General features: G+C 37.4%; 1 protein-coding gene across 8 annotated transcripts in view; it reads right to left on the reverse strand.

The window, feature by feature from the left end:
* Positions 1-328: 328 nt before the first annotated feature.
* The window catches only part of DYDC1 (DPY30 domain containing 1), a 45984-nt gene continuing 30234 nt past the window's right edge, over positions 329-16078 (reverse strand). For 5 of the 8 annotated variants that reach the window (XM_020977348.2, XM_020977352.2, XM_020977347.1 and 2 more), the window contains exons 2-8: positions 11538-11703; positions 11349-11450; positions 7555-7614; positions 6203-6262; positions 2113-2178; positions 1212-1307; positions 329-431 (exon numbers count right to left, since the gene is read on the reverse strand). In XM_020977348.2, the coding sequence (XP_020833007.1) occupies positions 393-431; positions 1212-1307; positions 2113-2178; positions 6203-6262; positions 7555-7614; positions 11349-11450; positions 11538-11684 (570 nt within the window). In that variant the 5' untranslated portion in view covers positions 11685-11703 and the 3' untranslated portion in view covers positions 329-392. The remainder of the gene's footprint in view (positions 432-1211; positions 1308-2112; positions 2179-6202; positions 6263-7554; positions 7615-11348; positions 11451-11537; positions 11704-16078) is intronic. The other 3 variants (XM_020977353.2, XM_020977350.2, XM_078150881.1) reach the window with 2 other exon arrangements.

Below are 16078 nucleotides of genomic sequence, written 5' to 3' on the forward strand. Positions count from 1 at the left end.
GACTCTGGGGCAAGTTACTCTCTCAGACTCAGTTTCCTCATCTGTAAAAATGGCGTAAATCATGCTATTATGATTGCTTCAGGCATTTTTGAAAACACCACATATTTCTCTTTGTAGAACATTCAACTTTGCCCTCATCCAACTCTTCTCCTATTTTGGCGCTTGTCCAGTTACCTCAGAGGTATCTCCTTTACTTTCTCTCATTGCATTCATTCAGAATTCCAGGGAAATTCTGGGCTTAAAAGTTCTGCACCTGCACACCATTAATATCATCATTTCTATCAGAAAACCAGAAACTGACTTGGAATAAACATATAGAACTCATTCATAACTTGGGATTTTCTTTATTGAAAGCTGTAAGTAACAAGCAAAAATATATGTTTGGCTGATGCTCATTGCTCTTTGCCGTCTCTGTCAGACTCTAATCCTGCCTAAAAGCAAAATAAAAAAAAGTAAATATTATTCTTCAGCATTATCCAAACTTTGAAAATGTCACAAAGCAAAGTAAATAGATACAGTGTTTAGATAACCTTCTATTTGACTATGTGTACTGGTTCAGTTTGGGTTGATTGTGATCAGTAAAATTCAACAGAATTTTTTAAATGAATCGTTTTCAAAACAGTTACAAAAGGTCCACAAAAATCATTTAAATTCCATCAAAGAACAAATGATTCATTAGGTTATTAGCCTAAAAATGTCATGTACATAGGGACGCAGTAAATGTTTGCTCAATTAAGTTGGATTGGCCTCAGAGTTTTGAGTTTGATAAAAGTTACTACCAAATTTCTTGCCAAAAAAAAAAAATCAAGGCATTAATATAATCAATATTCTAAAAAATATAAAGTTTTCATTATAAAAGGCCCAAATTAATAATTGATCATGCAAACCTAAGGATATCATGAACCATGTGGTACATATATAAGTGACATCCTTTGTATATAGTAACTATTCCACCATCAATCCCATACTTTCAGTTGTTTCCAGTAGAAGAGATGGATTTGTGATCTATTCAGTTTCCCACCTATCTCCCTTGTGATCAATGGTGTATCTGCAAAATTGGCTGTCTGGCATTCAGGATCCAAAGTCTGGCCACTGAAAAGATTTTTCCTTCTGTGAAACCAACAAGTCCACAACCCTAACACATTTAGTACTATAGCTTAACCAAAATAAAAGAGGCTCTTATCAAAATCCTCTTTTCTAAAAATACTTACTTCAGAAATAGTCGTTTCATCTAATTCTTCAACTCGACTTAAGTTAGGTGCTCCGTACTTATTGCTAATTTCAGCTAACGTCTTATTTAAGCCATCCTACAATTCAAGTAATTCAATTGCAATTTTTAAATGGCTTTATGAGAAATTTAATCCATTTTAAAATGATATTCCTATATTTGTCTACAATGAACAAACTGAACATAATAGTAACAACATATTTAAGATCTTCAAAGCATTTTAAATTAATTTGATAGAGTTAGGGCACAATGGTTGTTGATCACTAGAGGATTTTCCAAAGAAGAGTACAGAATATTCAAAAGTAATCTTAGGCATTTGAAAATACTTTAAAATATACATGTAACTTTTAATCTTCTTAAAATAATGCCATCAGTATCTCAAAAGATTCCGTTATTTTTATAAAAATTATCTTTTTATCTCCCCTAATGCCTATAATATAGTGTTCCAGAAAGCACTTAATAAATGATTGACAAATGAATATTTGAGATTTAGCTTGACAGCACATTTGGGACTTGTTATGACTAGAACACAAACAGTCTTTATGACCTTTATTACCCAATTACAATAAGACTGATTAAAATTAATGAATAAGGCTTTCACACAGGAAGCCCTTCCTGATAGCTGTCATTATTCTCATTCTCTTCAAATTCTATTTTATTGATTGGTTTAGATGTTGAATTCTCTTAGTAGAATGTAAGCTCTCTGAGAGCAAGAATTTTTTTTAATTTAGTCTTTGCCGCCCAAGCTCCTAACATAATGCTTTCTACTTTATAAGCACGTAATAAATGTGTAATGAATTTATCATTGAAAAATGCATCAGAATTTACTTTTGCTTTCTAGAATGAGTTACTGCCTATAACAAACAATAATTTTTTATCCTTACCACTTCTATCGGAATTTCTGCTACATGCTCTTCTTCCCCACTTTGCTCCACCTGGGATGACTCTGGCTATAATAATATTTTTTAAAAAGTTGAACAAAAACATACTTTGTATAATTTTTCATTTTCTTTCCACCCTTTCCAAATAGCTTTACTGAATGATCAAATGTATATTGCAACAAGTAATTTTCAAAGCAGAATCAGAGTAATTAAGCAATAGTTCATTCAAATGCATAGATCTAATTGCCATTTTATATTCAATTTTAATAGAGGCCATCATATTAAGGGCAATACTTTAACAGATCTGTCATGTAAGCATTTTCTCCAATGGTACAGAGCACAATTATCCATGCCCATGTCTCATTCAGTGCAATTCATATCCATCTCTGTTCAAAGAGAATATGGGAGATGGAGGTATTGTCAAGAGATATTACACAGGTAACACCAACAGGCCTTAGCAAAGAGATTGAATATGACAGGTAAGGGGGAGAAAGTGAATGTGACACCTAAGTTACAAGCCTGGATGACCAGAAGGATGATGGTACCCTCAACAAAAGGGAAGTTCAGAAGGAAAAAAGGTTGGGATCGTGAGATAATGCATACAATTTTAGATATTTTGAGTTTAAGATGTCTATAAGACATCTGGTTCAAGACGCCCAGCCAGTAGTTGAGGATGCAAGATAACAGCAACCTTCCAGTCACCAAGATTTGCAATACAAGATTTGGAATCATCCCTGAATCTCTTCACCTTCCTCCTGCTGACCCAATCCCATCAGTTGCTGGATTTTGTCAATTCTACTTCAGCAGCATCTCTTGCACCTGCCTCCTCCCCACCCTCTCCATTCACAAGTCACTCCTCTTTTTTAGGCTGTCATTACTTCGCACCTGTACTTTTGTAATAGCTTCCTATTTGATCTCCCTAGATCCATTATTTCTCTTCTCCAAACCATCCTCCTCACAATTTCCAAATTAGTATTATTTGTGATGTTCTCCTGCCATTTAGTATCTCCCTCTCTTTGAGATAGCTTAAAAACCTATCCTTCAATTTCTTCAAAATCACATCTCCTCCATGATGGCTTTCTTCTATACATATATATTTGGTCCACCTGCTATTCCTGACTTCATCTTCAGTCCAATTTCTACTTTATCATATGGTATTGTTAGCTATCAATTTATAACATATAGGGAATGAGGAAGCCCAATACCTTTTGTAGGTTTAGAGTCTAGCTAATATAAGAACTGCTTTTTGTTTGAAGGTAAGATCCTGTTGGTTTTTTGCAGGGCCATCCTTTAATGATCTACTGGATTTCTTCTTCTGAGTCTTGTCTACTCCATGTTTTGTCAGTCTTACTCTTTTATGTTTTTGTCCACAGTTATTCATTTTAATCCTCAAGATTATTAATAGAGCTGTGTCTAAAATTGTCTCTTAATTTTCTTTTGTGCTTATCTCTCATTTTCAAAGTCAATGTTTATGATTTCCTCTCTTTTTAAAATTACAATTTCTGATTGTCAATCAATTTTCTAGGTCATTTCTAAAACTTCTCCTTATAAATTCAGTTATTTCCTTCTTCTGTTTCATTCATCTCTGCTCATATCAGTTATCTCCATTTTTCTGCTTTCTATTGGTAAAATAGAATTGTTCCTTTTTCTAATTGTAGACTTACTTCCCTAAGGTTCCCTTATCCTATATATTAATATATGCATTCAGCACTATAAGCCTTCCTCTGAGCACCACTTTGTTTGTTGCAATAGATTTTGAAATGTACTTTATTTAATGTAATATGATACTGACTTTTGCAATTCCCCTTTTCACCCAGTCATTACTTAATAAATTGGGTTGTGTTTTTGTTTGTTTGTTTGTTTCTGCATGGACCTATTCCTTTACTTTGTTTTGTGTTGGGTTTTTGTGGTGGTAGAAGGGGTATTCAAAGGAGTTGTGGACCAGTGTTTTTGTTGGTATGGGGATGCTTGATGTGCAAACTCTTTGCATTAAAACAGATTACTGAAAGGTAATTTATAGAACCAAAAAGTTGCCTGGGCGGTTACTGAGAGTGTAAGTTACTGGCCCATAGTCACACAACTAGTATGTGTGAGAAGCAGGATTTGAATCCAAGTCTTTCTGACTCCAAAGCTAGTATCTCTACACCACACTATAGTGTCTAGTCATATTTGTCTTACAGTATTATTATCTACTCTAGCTTCATGGTATTATGATCTACAAATATAGAATATATACTTTCTGCTTCTCTAATTTTCCTACAACTTCCTGGCTTCCCTGGCTTCCTTCCAGTCTCAGCAAAAGTTCCAACTTCTGCAAGAAGTCTTTCTCAGTCCTCCGTAATCTCAGTGCCTTCCCTCTGAGATTATTTTCTATTTATCTTGCCTATATCATGTGTACGGATCATTTGCATGTTGTCTCCCCATTAAACTGTAAGCTCCTTGAAAGCCAGGATGGTCTTTTGCCTCTCTTCAGATCCCTGGCACTTAGCACAATGCCTGGGACATGGTAGGTGCTTCATTCATTGCTTGTCTTTCATCTGAGGAAGGGCTATGCAAAGTCACCAATCTCACTCTTTCCTCAAGAACTATCTGGGTCCAGTGGCCAGATATAGATCAGGACAACTGGATATCAGTAGGTGCTTAATAAATGCTTGTTGACTGATGCTATCCAGCACCTGATCAGTTTTTATGTAAGTTTCAAATGTAGCTGCTTTTGAAAAGCCAACTGAAGGTACATAAACTGAATCCCCAGTGCATTGTCATTAAGGCAAAGAGTATATCTAGGACAAAGTAAGTACGCATCATGTTGAAGAGTTAAACTATCTGTTTTTAAGAAATACTAAACTTTGAGGGGCAGCTAGGTAGTGTGGTGGATAAAGCTCCAGCCTTGAAGTCAAGAGGACCTGAGTTCAAATCCAGCCTCAGATACTTGATGCTTACTAGCTATGAGACCTTGGGCAAGTCACTTAACACCAATTGCCTCATCAAAAAGAAAGGAAAAAAAAAGAAATATTACACTTTGTTCAGGAAACAGTAAAGAAAGGGAGTCCCTCTTTTGCTATAACCAGATACACCTGATCCATCTGTGACAGAATTGAGAAATCACTGGACCTGAAATCAGAAAGAACCAGATTCAAATCCCACCACTGAAACTTATTCGCTATATGACCTTATGAAAAGTCATTGAAAGTCTGAGTTTTACTCTCTTCATCTGTAAAATGGGGATAATGATATTTTCAGCACATACCCTACAACCCTGAGAGACTCAGATGTGCCAATGGACGGAATGTCTTTGCAAACCATAAAGCACTGTATTAAATGTCAGCGTTATTGTTCTATTCCAATTTCTCCAGTCGTTCCTAAGAAAATTTGCTATGATCCTAATTGATTCCCCCCTTTGCATGTCATACTATGATAGGAGCACAGCTCTAGAGCTGGAAGGGAGCTCAGGTACTCTCTGGGCCAACAGTGTCATTCTACAGATGAGAAAACTACAAATTGTTGGTTTCCCCAAGATCACATTAATAGTAATTGGTAAAACCAGGATTTGATCCCAGATCCTTTGCCTCCAGAGACATATCTTCGCCAACTGAAGGAATCTTTCCTAATCAGTACCATATTGAATGAGTAAATATCGGGCTTCTTCTTCATAGGGATATATGAATTCATTCTAACAGTGTTTTTATTTGTTTCTTTTTTTTTCAATATTGGGAAATTTTCTTGAAAAATTTCCTGAAATACAGTGCTCAAAATTCTTTGCTTTTTAAAATTGTTCCAGAATGTTTGTAATAATTAGATTAAAGTATTTTGACCTACCCTACCCCCAGTTTGTCATTTTAAGATTTTCACCTTTCTTTCCATTTGAGTATTTTTTTGAAAACTAAGTTCTAAATTTGTCTTTTTCCCACTTTCTCTGCATTATATGCAATTTTATTTTCAATTGTATTAATACTGTGTTTATTTGGGAAATTTTTTTTCATTTTCAACTTAGAAGCACTTTTTCTGTTGATCATTCAAAGTGCTATAACACAAAGGCATATAATAAGAATAGACAGTATATCATGAAAATAGACATAAAACACTGCATAAGTACCTCCTCTAGCTGTTCCAAGAACAACCTTTCTCTTTCTTGCATTTCCATGTCAAGTTTTTGCTAAATAAAAACACAAAAATGCATACATTAAATCAGACTAAAATTAACTTCTATAGATCAGTTCTTGTATTATCAAACTCCTCAGGGGTAATAAATTCACATATGACTATGTAAACATATCTGCCTGTTGACATTTTCATGTTCTCTATCATATTCTTCATATTAAGCCCTATTTCATTATATCTTCTTAATCATTGTCAGCATATTTCAATTTTAGCTTCAGTTCATTCCAACTACAAATTGGTATAGGGAACACCTGGTAAGGAACCTCCTTCTATCAATGAAAATTCACAACTGTTTTGCAGTTTATAACCTTCGAAAATTGCCTGGAGCATTGAAAGGTTAAATAATTTGCCCAAAGTCACACAACCAGTATACCAGAAGGAGACCTTCAGACTCAGGTCTTCCAAACTCTGACTCTATGGGCACGTATTGCTGTTGCTGTTCAATTGTTATCAGTCATGTCCAACTCTTTGTGACCCCATTTAGGGTTTCCTTGGCAAAGACACTGGAATGGTTTGCCTTTTCCTCCTCCAGCTTATTTTACAGATGAGGAAACTGAGGGAAATAGGGTTAAGTGTTGCCCAGGGTCACATAGCTTAAGTGTCTGAGGCCAGAATTGAACTCAAGAAGTTAGCCTTACTGACTCAGGGCCTGAGACTCTATTCACTGCCACTGAGTCGCCCAAGGGCATGTGGTATTTTGAAAAGTAATAGTTTATTTCAGTGAAAGATGGACCATTTATCCACCTGTGGTAGGAACAACTGTCTTATATAAATTAAGCTGGCCCATTAAAAGGGCAAGGATGCCAGGGCTTCCTTGCAGACTGAGGCATAAACATCCTAGCCCAAGTGGAATTAGTGCTTGCCTCTAGCTGCTTTATAAGGAATGCTTTGCTGGGTGTGCAAAAGGATGAGATTATCCTTTTGAATGTATTCTCTTAAACTCTTATTTAACCAAGTGGCTTTTCATTGTAGATTTTGTGTTATCTGAGTATTTATTGCATTTTAAAACTTTAAATCTGCTTTAGGCTTGATCTACAATATTACCTGTAATAAAACATGCATTAAAAAAAACTTAAATTACTGCTCTTATGGCTTGCATTTCTATAAATTTTCATTTCTAACTTGGAGACAACACCAAGTTATTTTCTTAATATTTAACAGTCAACCATTATTACTAACAATCCATTAATGATCAAAAAGAGTAATTATGCATACAATTTAAAGAGAGTGCTTAAAGATAATGTAAAGGTAGTACATTAGAACAGATATCATCAAACTTCAAAGTACCTTCTCTAACTCTTCAAGTCTCTGCCTCTCTTTTTCTTGCATTTCCAGCTCTAGCTGTTGCTAAACATACAAGCATAAATAAAAACAAAATAGGTTAGAATAATATAAACTACTATGGATCAGTGCTTCTGCTCTCAAATTTCCCAGGAGGAATAAAATTGTATGCAACCACCCACATTTCAGAAACACACAAAAATTTTTGGTAAAAATGTTTAAATTCTTAAAAATAGCTACTAATAACAAAAATTGCAAGTATATTTCCTTTATAATCAAACTGCATCTACAGTTGGTTAAAAAAAAATCAAGTAATTTTCTTTATCCATGAAGCTACCAGATTTAAGATTTCAAGAGCTATTGAAATTACAAAATATCTCACTAGCCTAAGATTAGACCTCATCTAGACAACTCTTGATCATTTAAGGTAATGGAAGGAAAATCTTGGGTTTATTCCTTCAAGTCACAAATAATCTAAATACATAGTTCATTAAACATATAAGCTACCATTTCATCAGTTAACTTTTGACACAACTGATGACCATAACGCTCTAATTTTATCTCAAAAATGACTCAGTTATCAACTGTTTTAGCCCACAGTGCTATTTCTGGTTAGATCAGTTGATTATAATATGGATGAGGATCCTTTGGCTCTGCTAGGGCAAAAAGGTACATCCTAAATTGGGCCTTACATAGTGAAATACTGTGCCTACTCCATTCAGAGCTCAGTCTCTTCAGTGGTCTAACAAACCTGGCTGTTAAAGTAATAATAATAACAACAACAATGATAATGATAGCTAACATTTATAGAGCATTTTAAGTTTACAAAATGCTTACAGTAGTTAATCTTATTGGTAACAAGCCTATGTATTTTTTAAATTCTCGGCTCTCTCTCTCTCTCTCTCTCTCTCTCTCTTTCTCCCTCTCTCTCCATTATAATCCCACCCTATTGTAATACCTTGTACTTAGTAAGTACTTAATGCATGTTTGTTGAATTTACTTTAATTTTAAGTTAATCATCTGTTATAACCTACAATTGATTCCCCAGCCCTATAGTTGCTCAGTCATGTTGATGTGGGGGACAAAGAGTGCCCTAGGATTAGAAATAATATTAAGGGTTACTTTCCCAGGCCCCTGAGGGGGTTTGAGGCTCATTCTGTAGCGCATCCTGTACCTTGAGACCCTGGATCTTGAAAACTTCCCAATCCTTTTCCCTTTATCTCAAAATGCCATACAACTTTCACCAAAAGAATTGCCTTTGTTTCCCTTATCTTGAGATGCCATAAAACTTCCCCCTATCCTGGACCACGAAATTTCCTTGTCTCCCTCCTCCTGACTCATGAAATTTCCCAAATTCCTTATCCTGGGTCCCCTATGCTGCCATCCATCTTCCTCATCCTGTGTCTTGACAATCCCTCCCCCTACCTCGTAAGATAAAACAGACCCCTATCCCTTTGTTAGTTGTGAATGGGATGTCCCAGTGAAGATTTCTCAGTGTAATTAAGGTAATGAGTTCAGAAGGTAGTGTGAGAAATGAACTCTCAGAAGTGAAGGCTCCTCAAAGGGTCAAATAATTCTTGATTACTACTTTCAAAATCGTCCCCAACTCAGACCCTGTTTTTAAGCACTTAACAGAAAGAATAAACTCTGCCCCACCCCCAACCTGAGCCCTTTGTCCTTGGCTTTGAATTTCGAGCCTGGAATGTAAGCCCCACCTCCCAGTTAAGGGGATAGGAAGAAACTCTCAAGCTTAGAATGTAAGCCCCACCTCCCAGTTAGAATGTAAGCCCACCCCCAGTTAAGGGGGTAAGTGATAGTGGTGGGTGGAGACTTGTTTTCATGTTGGGTGGAGATTTGCTTTTATAAGGCAGTCCCTGTTAGGTGGTCTCTCCCTCCCCCTCTCCCTCTCCCTCTCCCTCTCTCCCTCTCTCCCTCTCTCCCTCTCTCCCTCTCTCCCTCTCTCCCTCTCTCCCTCTCCCTCTCCCTCTCCCTCCCCCCACGTGTATCGGAGGAGCAGACAGCCATCTCATGAGATTGTGATAAAGGTAACCTTTGCTTTCCACCTTGAGAAGTCTCTGAGTTTAATTTGGGTTGGGGTCGCTGTCCCACTCAGCTTCTAGTCCTCTTTCCAGAGCTAGCCCATTGCTTTTGCATCAATAAAGCTCCCCAATGGTTATGGAGACGGTCTAAGGGAATTCTTTCACACCTGAACCAGCTCTCCCAACTCTAAACCTCAACAATGTCCAACTTTTTGTGACTGCATTTGAGATTTTCTTGACAGAGATACTGGAACAATCTGCCATTTCCTTCACCAGCTCATTTTTATAGAAGAGGAAACTAAGCCAAACAGAGTTAAGTGATTTGCCCAGGATCACACAACTAGCAAACTTGGAATCTTCTTGATTCCAAGCCCAATGCTCTATCCACTGTGCCACCTAGCTGCCCAATAGCAATAATAAGCAAGTCACTCTACTTTAACCTTAATTGAAAAAATAAAAGATAAAGTAATTTTTAAATCATTAGAAGAAAAGTCCCTGGAAGCAGGATCAAAGAGCTTACAGTTTACTCCCAGATTCTATTGGCCTTGCCTATGAGGTCTATGAGGCTACATACCACACTACCTTTTTTCTCCTCCACACTTTCCCTTGATTTTCAGGAATCAATGAAAAGTCCTGGGCAAAATGGTTCTCCTGTATTTTTTTTATATTAGGCATTGATAGAAATTCAAATGATTAGACCTCATCTAGACAACTCTTGATCATTTAAGGTAATGGAAGGAAACTCTTGGGTATATTCCCTTAAGTCATTCAAAATAATATTATTAGGCAGTCAGAATTAAGTTCTGAAAAGATTATTACAGCCCTTCTCAGTAGGTGCACAGTCCTGTTCACTGATTTGGTTATTATCTCAACACTAAGTCAACATTTACTAACCACAAAAAGCTTTTTCAAAGCAAAATGTATTTGGAAAGGACCTCTGAGAAATTCTTACACTTTCCTCTCAATTTATTCTTCTGAGAAGTTTCTGTCTTAGCCAAGAAAGAACTATGAAGAGAAGGAAGAAGGGGCTGGAGCCTACTGGGTATTACCTATGAATTCTTATTCAAAGTTTATGGGACCATGGGACCATGGTTCCCCCCTCCCCCAACACCATCATTCTGCCTGAGGGGGAAAAAAAAACAAAGATAGGAAGACTGAGAAGAGAACAAGAAGTAGAGAGTAAGAGTAATGATGATAACAATAGCTTACATTTACATAATGCTTTTAAGGGTTGCAAAATGCTTTGCACACATTATCTCATTTGAGCCTTACAATAATCCTTTGAGGTAGGTGGTAGTACCCAGTCAATAGAGAGAGAAAGAAATGAAGAGAGATCATACAGAAAAACAGAAAGATAAAGGCATATGGGGAAAATGGTAGAGAAGAACGCACTGTATCAGGCTCCTGAGGCCTTCCTACTCATAATAACACTAAAAATGCCTCCTACTTAAGCTCGGTTTATTTTTCCCCCTTTCTCTATAGTCTGTCTTTCTGGACAGCTGAACTGAGCCAATTTTCCCAGTATTACAGAGATAGAGAGTCAGTGAGAGATAGACAGAGAGACAGATGTAAAACGAGGGGAAGGGAGGGAGAGAGACATGGATAGATAAATACATATAGAGATACAGACAGACATTTCCATTATTTCATAAGTTTAAGAACAATCACAAAGCACCTACTATGATCAAGAACATATCAGAAACTATTTCTAAGACTAATAAAAGTCAGATTTTAGTCTTAAAGGATTAATCTTTGTCATACCTGTTGAAACAACAGCTCCTCTTCTTTCAGTTGTTTTGATGTTTCCTCCTCTATCCTAGCTAATTCTTGCTCTCCCTGCAACTGAGTCAGTTCCATTTGCCGCTAACATTGTGTTAAAAAAAAAATTGTGTGAGTAATTAAAAATACACCAATCAGACCATCTGTCTTGGTTGCTTCCTTCATACTCACCATTTTTTCTGCAACCATGTTTTTCTTATATTTGTAAAGCCAGAAGGCTAAGTACTCAATTGGGTCTACTGGTTGAAACTTGACCACATCTGCAAGTGCTTGACTCAGGCATTGGCCAAGGAACTTTCGAAGATATCTGGACTCCATTTGTATCCAGTGAAAACTGCTGTGTAAATAAATATATTGTATCAGTGTTAACTGGTTCAGCTAAGGCAACAATGTCACACAATGTAAATGAATGGTAAATGGGAAGATGTCACCAAATAATTTACAGGATGGTTAAAGAAAGGCAAAGATGAAAAAGAGCACTCTATGAGAAAAATTTGTCAGCAGCAAGGAAGGTGACTGCTCTTCAAAGGCCACTTCATCTTAGATATTGGTGGGACTAAGAGTGTTTCTTAGGAAAGGAAAGTCTAGCAGTAAGGTCTGAAAGGAATAGAGGACGACGCTAAGAATCCCTTGATGCCTGACATCTGGAGTCAATACTTCAACCAGCTCTAATAAGTTCAGACAATGACACATAAGTGAAGTTGCCAGGGTGCTACATAGCATGATGTGAGGTATACTGATAGCCCAAAAGTTATCTTCAAGGCTTAAAGCCCCAAAATGTGTCTTCCTTATAGGGCTTTTTCAACAGCATCTAAAATTCCTGCAAGTCATTTCTTTATCTCACATTATAGAGAAAACATGTTATCTGGAGGAAGGAACACATGAAGTCTTTAACAAAGACTTCATTTAGTCACTTAGTGGAAAGTACATTAGTTTTGGAGTCAAATGACTTCAGTCTCAATACTGGCTTGACTACATATTACCTGATTTACACTGGGTAAATCAACTAATCTCTCTAGATCTCAGTTTCCTAAACTGTAAAATGATGAGGTTGGAATAGATCCATAAGATGCCTTTATAGCAGTAAATCCTGCAATCTCATTAACATGTATGCATTAAATTGGCATGTCAATTAGTCAATAAACATTTAGAAAGTACCTACTATGTGCCAGGCACTGTGTTAAGCACTGGAAAAAAAGAAAGGTAAAAGGTAGTCAGCTCTCAAGGCCCTCACAGTCCAATGCAAACAACATGCAAACAACCACATACAAACGAGCTAAAGACAGGATAAACTGGAAATAATTAACAGAGTAAAGGCACTAAAATTAAGGGAGATTGGAGAAAGACAGCTTCCTATAAACAGGCAGGATTCTATCTGGGACCTGAAGGAAAACAGGAAGTGGAGATGAGAAGGAAGAATATTCCAGGCATTTAGAAAAACCAGTGAAAGTGCCTAGAGTCAGGAGATGGAGTCTCTAGTTCAAAATAGAGGAAAGGAGGGAAAAATTGGGGGTGGAGGAAGAAGTAATGGGGAAAGTCAGGGTGGGTAATGGTGAGAGACATAAAGTGTTAGACTGAAAAGGAGTGAGGAGGATCACAAGTTATGAAAGGATTTTTTTTTTTTTGCAAGTCAAAAAGCATTTATTAAGTACTTACCAGTGTCTGGCACTATGCTAAGCACTGGAAATACAGCTACAAGTAGAGTGTCCCTGCCCTCAGGGAGTTTATATTCATTTCTTTTTTTTTCATTTTTTAAAAATTAATTCATTTATTTTTAGTTTTCAACATTCACTTCCCCGAGATTTTGAGTCCCAAATTTTCTCCCCATCTCATCCCTACCACCACCCCAAGATGGTATGCATTCTGAATACACCTTCCCCTAATCTTCCCTCTTGTCTATCTCTCCCCCACCTTCTCTTATCCCCTTCCCCTTCAATTCTCCTGTAGGGTAGGATAGATTTCTATACCCCATTTCCTGTATATCGTATTTCCCAGTTGCATGTGAAAACAATTTTTTTAAACTTTTCTTTTTAAAGCTTTGGGTTCCAAATTTCCTCTCTTCCTCCCTCCCCACCCACCCTCACTGAGAAGGCAACTTGATACAGGTAATACATGCGTACTCATGCAAAACACTTTCATAGCAGTCATGTTGTGGGAAACTAAATATATTTCCCTTAATCCTATCCTGCTCCCCATTTCTCCTATTCTCTGTTTTAACTCTGTCCCTCCTTAGAAGTGTTTGCTTCTGATTACTCCCTCCCCAAATCTTCCCTGCCTTCTATCATCTTCTTGCTCTCTTGTCCCTTCCCCCTGCCCCCATTTTCCTGTAGGGTAAGATAGATTTCCATAACCAATTGAGTGTGTATGTTATTCTCTCCTTAAGCCAAATCCGATGAGAATAAAATGCACTCATTCCGTCTCACCTTCTCCTGTTTCCCTTCCACTGTAAAAGCCTTTTCTTGTCTGTTTTTTGTGAGATAATTTAGCCCATTTTACCTCTCCCTTTCTCCTCCCAGTATAATCCTCTCTCACCCCTTAATTTCATTCTCCAGGTATCACCCCTTCATCTTCAACTCCTTCTGTGACTTCTATCTATGTATCTATTTCTATATCTATCTATTTATCTACATATAATTTTCCCCTGCAACTACTCTATTACTGACAAAGGACTCATGAGTTACAAATACCATCTTTCCATGCAGAAAGTAAGCAGTTCAACCTTAATAATTCTCTTATACTTTCTCTTTCCTATTTACCTTTTCATGTTTCACTTGAGTCTTATATTTGAGAGTCAAATTTTCTATTCAGCTCTAGTCTTTTTATCAAGAATGCTTGAAAGTCCTCTATTTCACTAAATATCCATTTTTTCCTCTGAAGAATTACACTCAGTTTTGCTGGGTAGGTGACTCCTGGTTGTAATCTTGTCTCCTTTGCCCTCCAGAATATTATATTCCAAGCCCCCCAGTCCCTTAATGTTGAAGCTGCTAAATCTTGTGTTATCCTGATTGTTTTTCCACAATACTTAAATTGTTTCTTTCTGGCTACTTGCAATATTTTCTCCTTGACCTGGGAACTCTGGAATTTGTCTACAATATTCCTAGGAGTTTTCCTTTGGGGATCTCTTTCAGGAGGTGATTAGTGGATTCTTTCCATTTCTATTTTGCCCTCTGGTTCCAAAATATCAAGTCAGTTTTCCTTGATAATTTCTTGAAAGATGATGTGTAGGCTCTTTTTTTTATCATGGCTTTCAGATAGTCCAATAATTTTAAAAAGATCTCTCCTGGATCTACTTTCCAGGTCAGTTGTTTTTCCAATGAGATATTTCACATTGTTTTCTATTTTTTTTTCATTCTTTTGGATTTGTTTTACAGTGTCTTGATTTCTTATGAAGTCACTGCCTTAAGGAGGTATTTTCTTCAGTAAGCTTTTGGACTTCCTTTTCCATTTGGCCAATTTTGCTTTTTAAGGCATACTTCTCCTCATTGGCTTTTTGGAACTCTATTGCCATTTGGGTTAAGCTATTTTTTAAGGTGTTATTTTCTTCAGAATTTTTTTGGGTCTCCTTTAGCAAGGTGTTGACTTGTTTTTCATGATTTTCTTGCATCAGTCTCATTTCTCTTTCCAGTTTCTCCTCCACTTCTCTTACTTGCTTCTCAAAATCTTTTTTGAGCTCTTCCATGGCCTGGGACCAATTCATATTTTTCTTGAAGGCTTTGGATTTAGGAGCTTTGGCTTCGTTGTCTTCTTCTGGTTGTGTGTTTTGATCTTCTTTGTCACCAAAGTAAGATAATATAGTCTGACTCTTTTTGCACTACTTGCTCATAATCCCAGCCAATTACTTGAGTTATAAATTCTTTGTTAAGGTAGGGGTCTGCTTCCAGTGTGGAGAATATACTGTCTCCAAGCTTCAGGGGTTTTGTGCAGCTATTTTCAGAGATACTTCTAGGGACCTGTAAATTTTCACTTCTTCCAAGGTGGTATAATAAGGGGCGAGGTATTTACTCCTTTCCTGGCCTGTGCTCTGGTCTATGAGTGACCACAAGCACTCCTTTCTGCCTTGGAACTGTGAGGAGGATTTTCTGTGCACTACCACTACAAGCTCTACCACGCCAGTGCTCCTCCTTGCCCCAGGACCACCACCCAGAACTGTGACCCAGATCCAAGCATGGACAAAGCAAGAGAATCCTTCACCAGCAAAGAGATCCCTGCAATCCCCCTCTGATCAGCCACTTGATTCCCCCTCAGTCTATGGGCCAGAAGCAGGAAGCAGCTGTTGCCCTGGGGACACACGTGGGGAATTGGGCTGGAACCAAGCTTCTGTCTCACCAGAGTCACAGACTTTTCCTACTGACCTTCTAAGTTGTCTTTGGCATTAGTGGGGTTGAGAAGTCTGGAAACTGCCACCACTGCCCATGACTCAGTCTTCTGAGGCTTGCTACAGGTTCACTGAGGTCTGTTTTGCTGCGTGCCTATGTCGAACTGCATTCCTCTCCCTGCCCAGTGCAATATATCTTTCTGATCAACCATCCATATTGTCTTGGGCTGGAAATTTGTTTCACTCTGTCTTTTTGGGTGTTCTGCTGCTTTAGAATTTGTTTAGAGCCATTTTTTACAGGTATATGGAGGGGTTTGGGGGAGAGCTCAAGCAAGTCACTGCTTTTACTCTACCGTCTTGGCTTCGCCCCTCTATGAAAGGATTTGAACACCAAACA

This window comes from Phascolarctos cinereus, unplaced genomic scaffold (genome assembly GCF_003287225.1).
Source record: "Phascolarctos cinereus isolate Bilbo 61053 unplaced genomic scaffold, phaCin_HiC Scaffold_3;HRSCAF=262, whole genome shotgun sequence".
NCBI classification, from domain to species: domain Eukaryota; kingdom Metazoa; phylum Chordata; class Mammalia; order Diprotodontia; family Phascolarctidae; genus Phascolarctos; species Phascolarctos cinereus.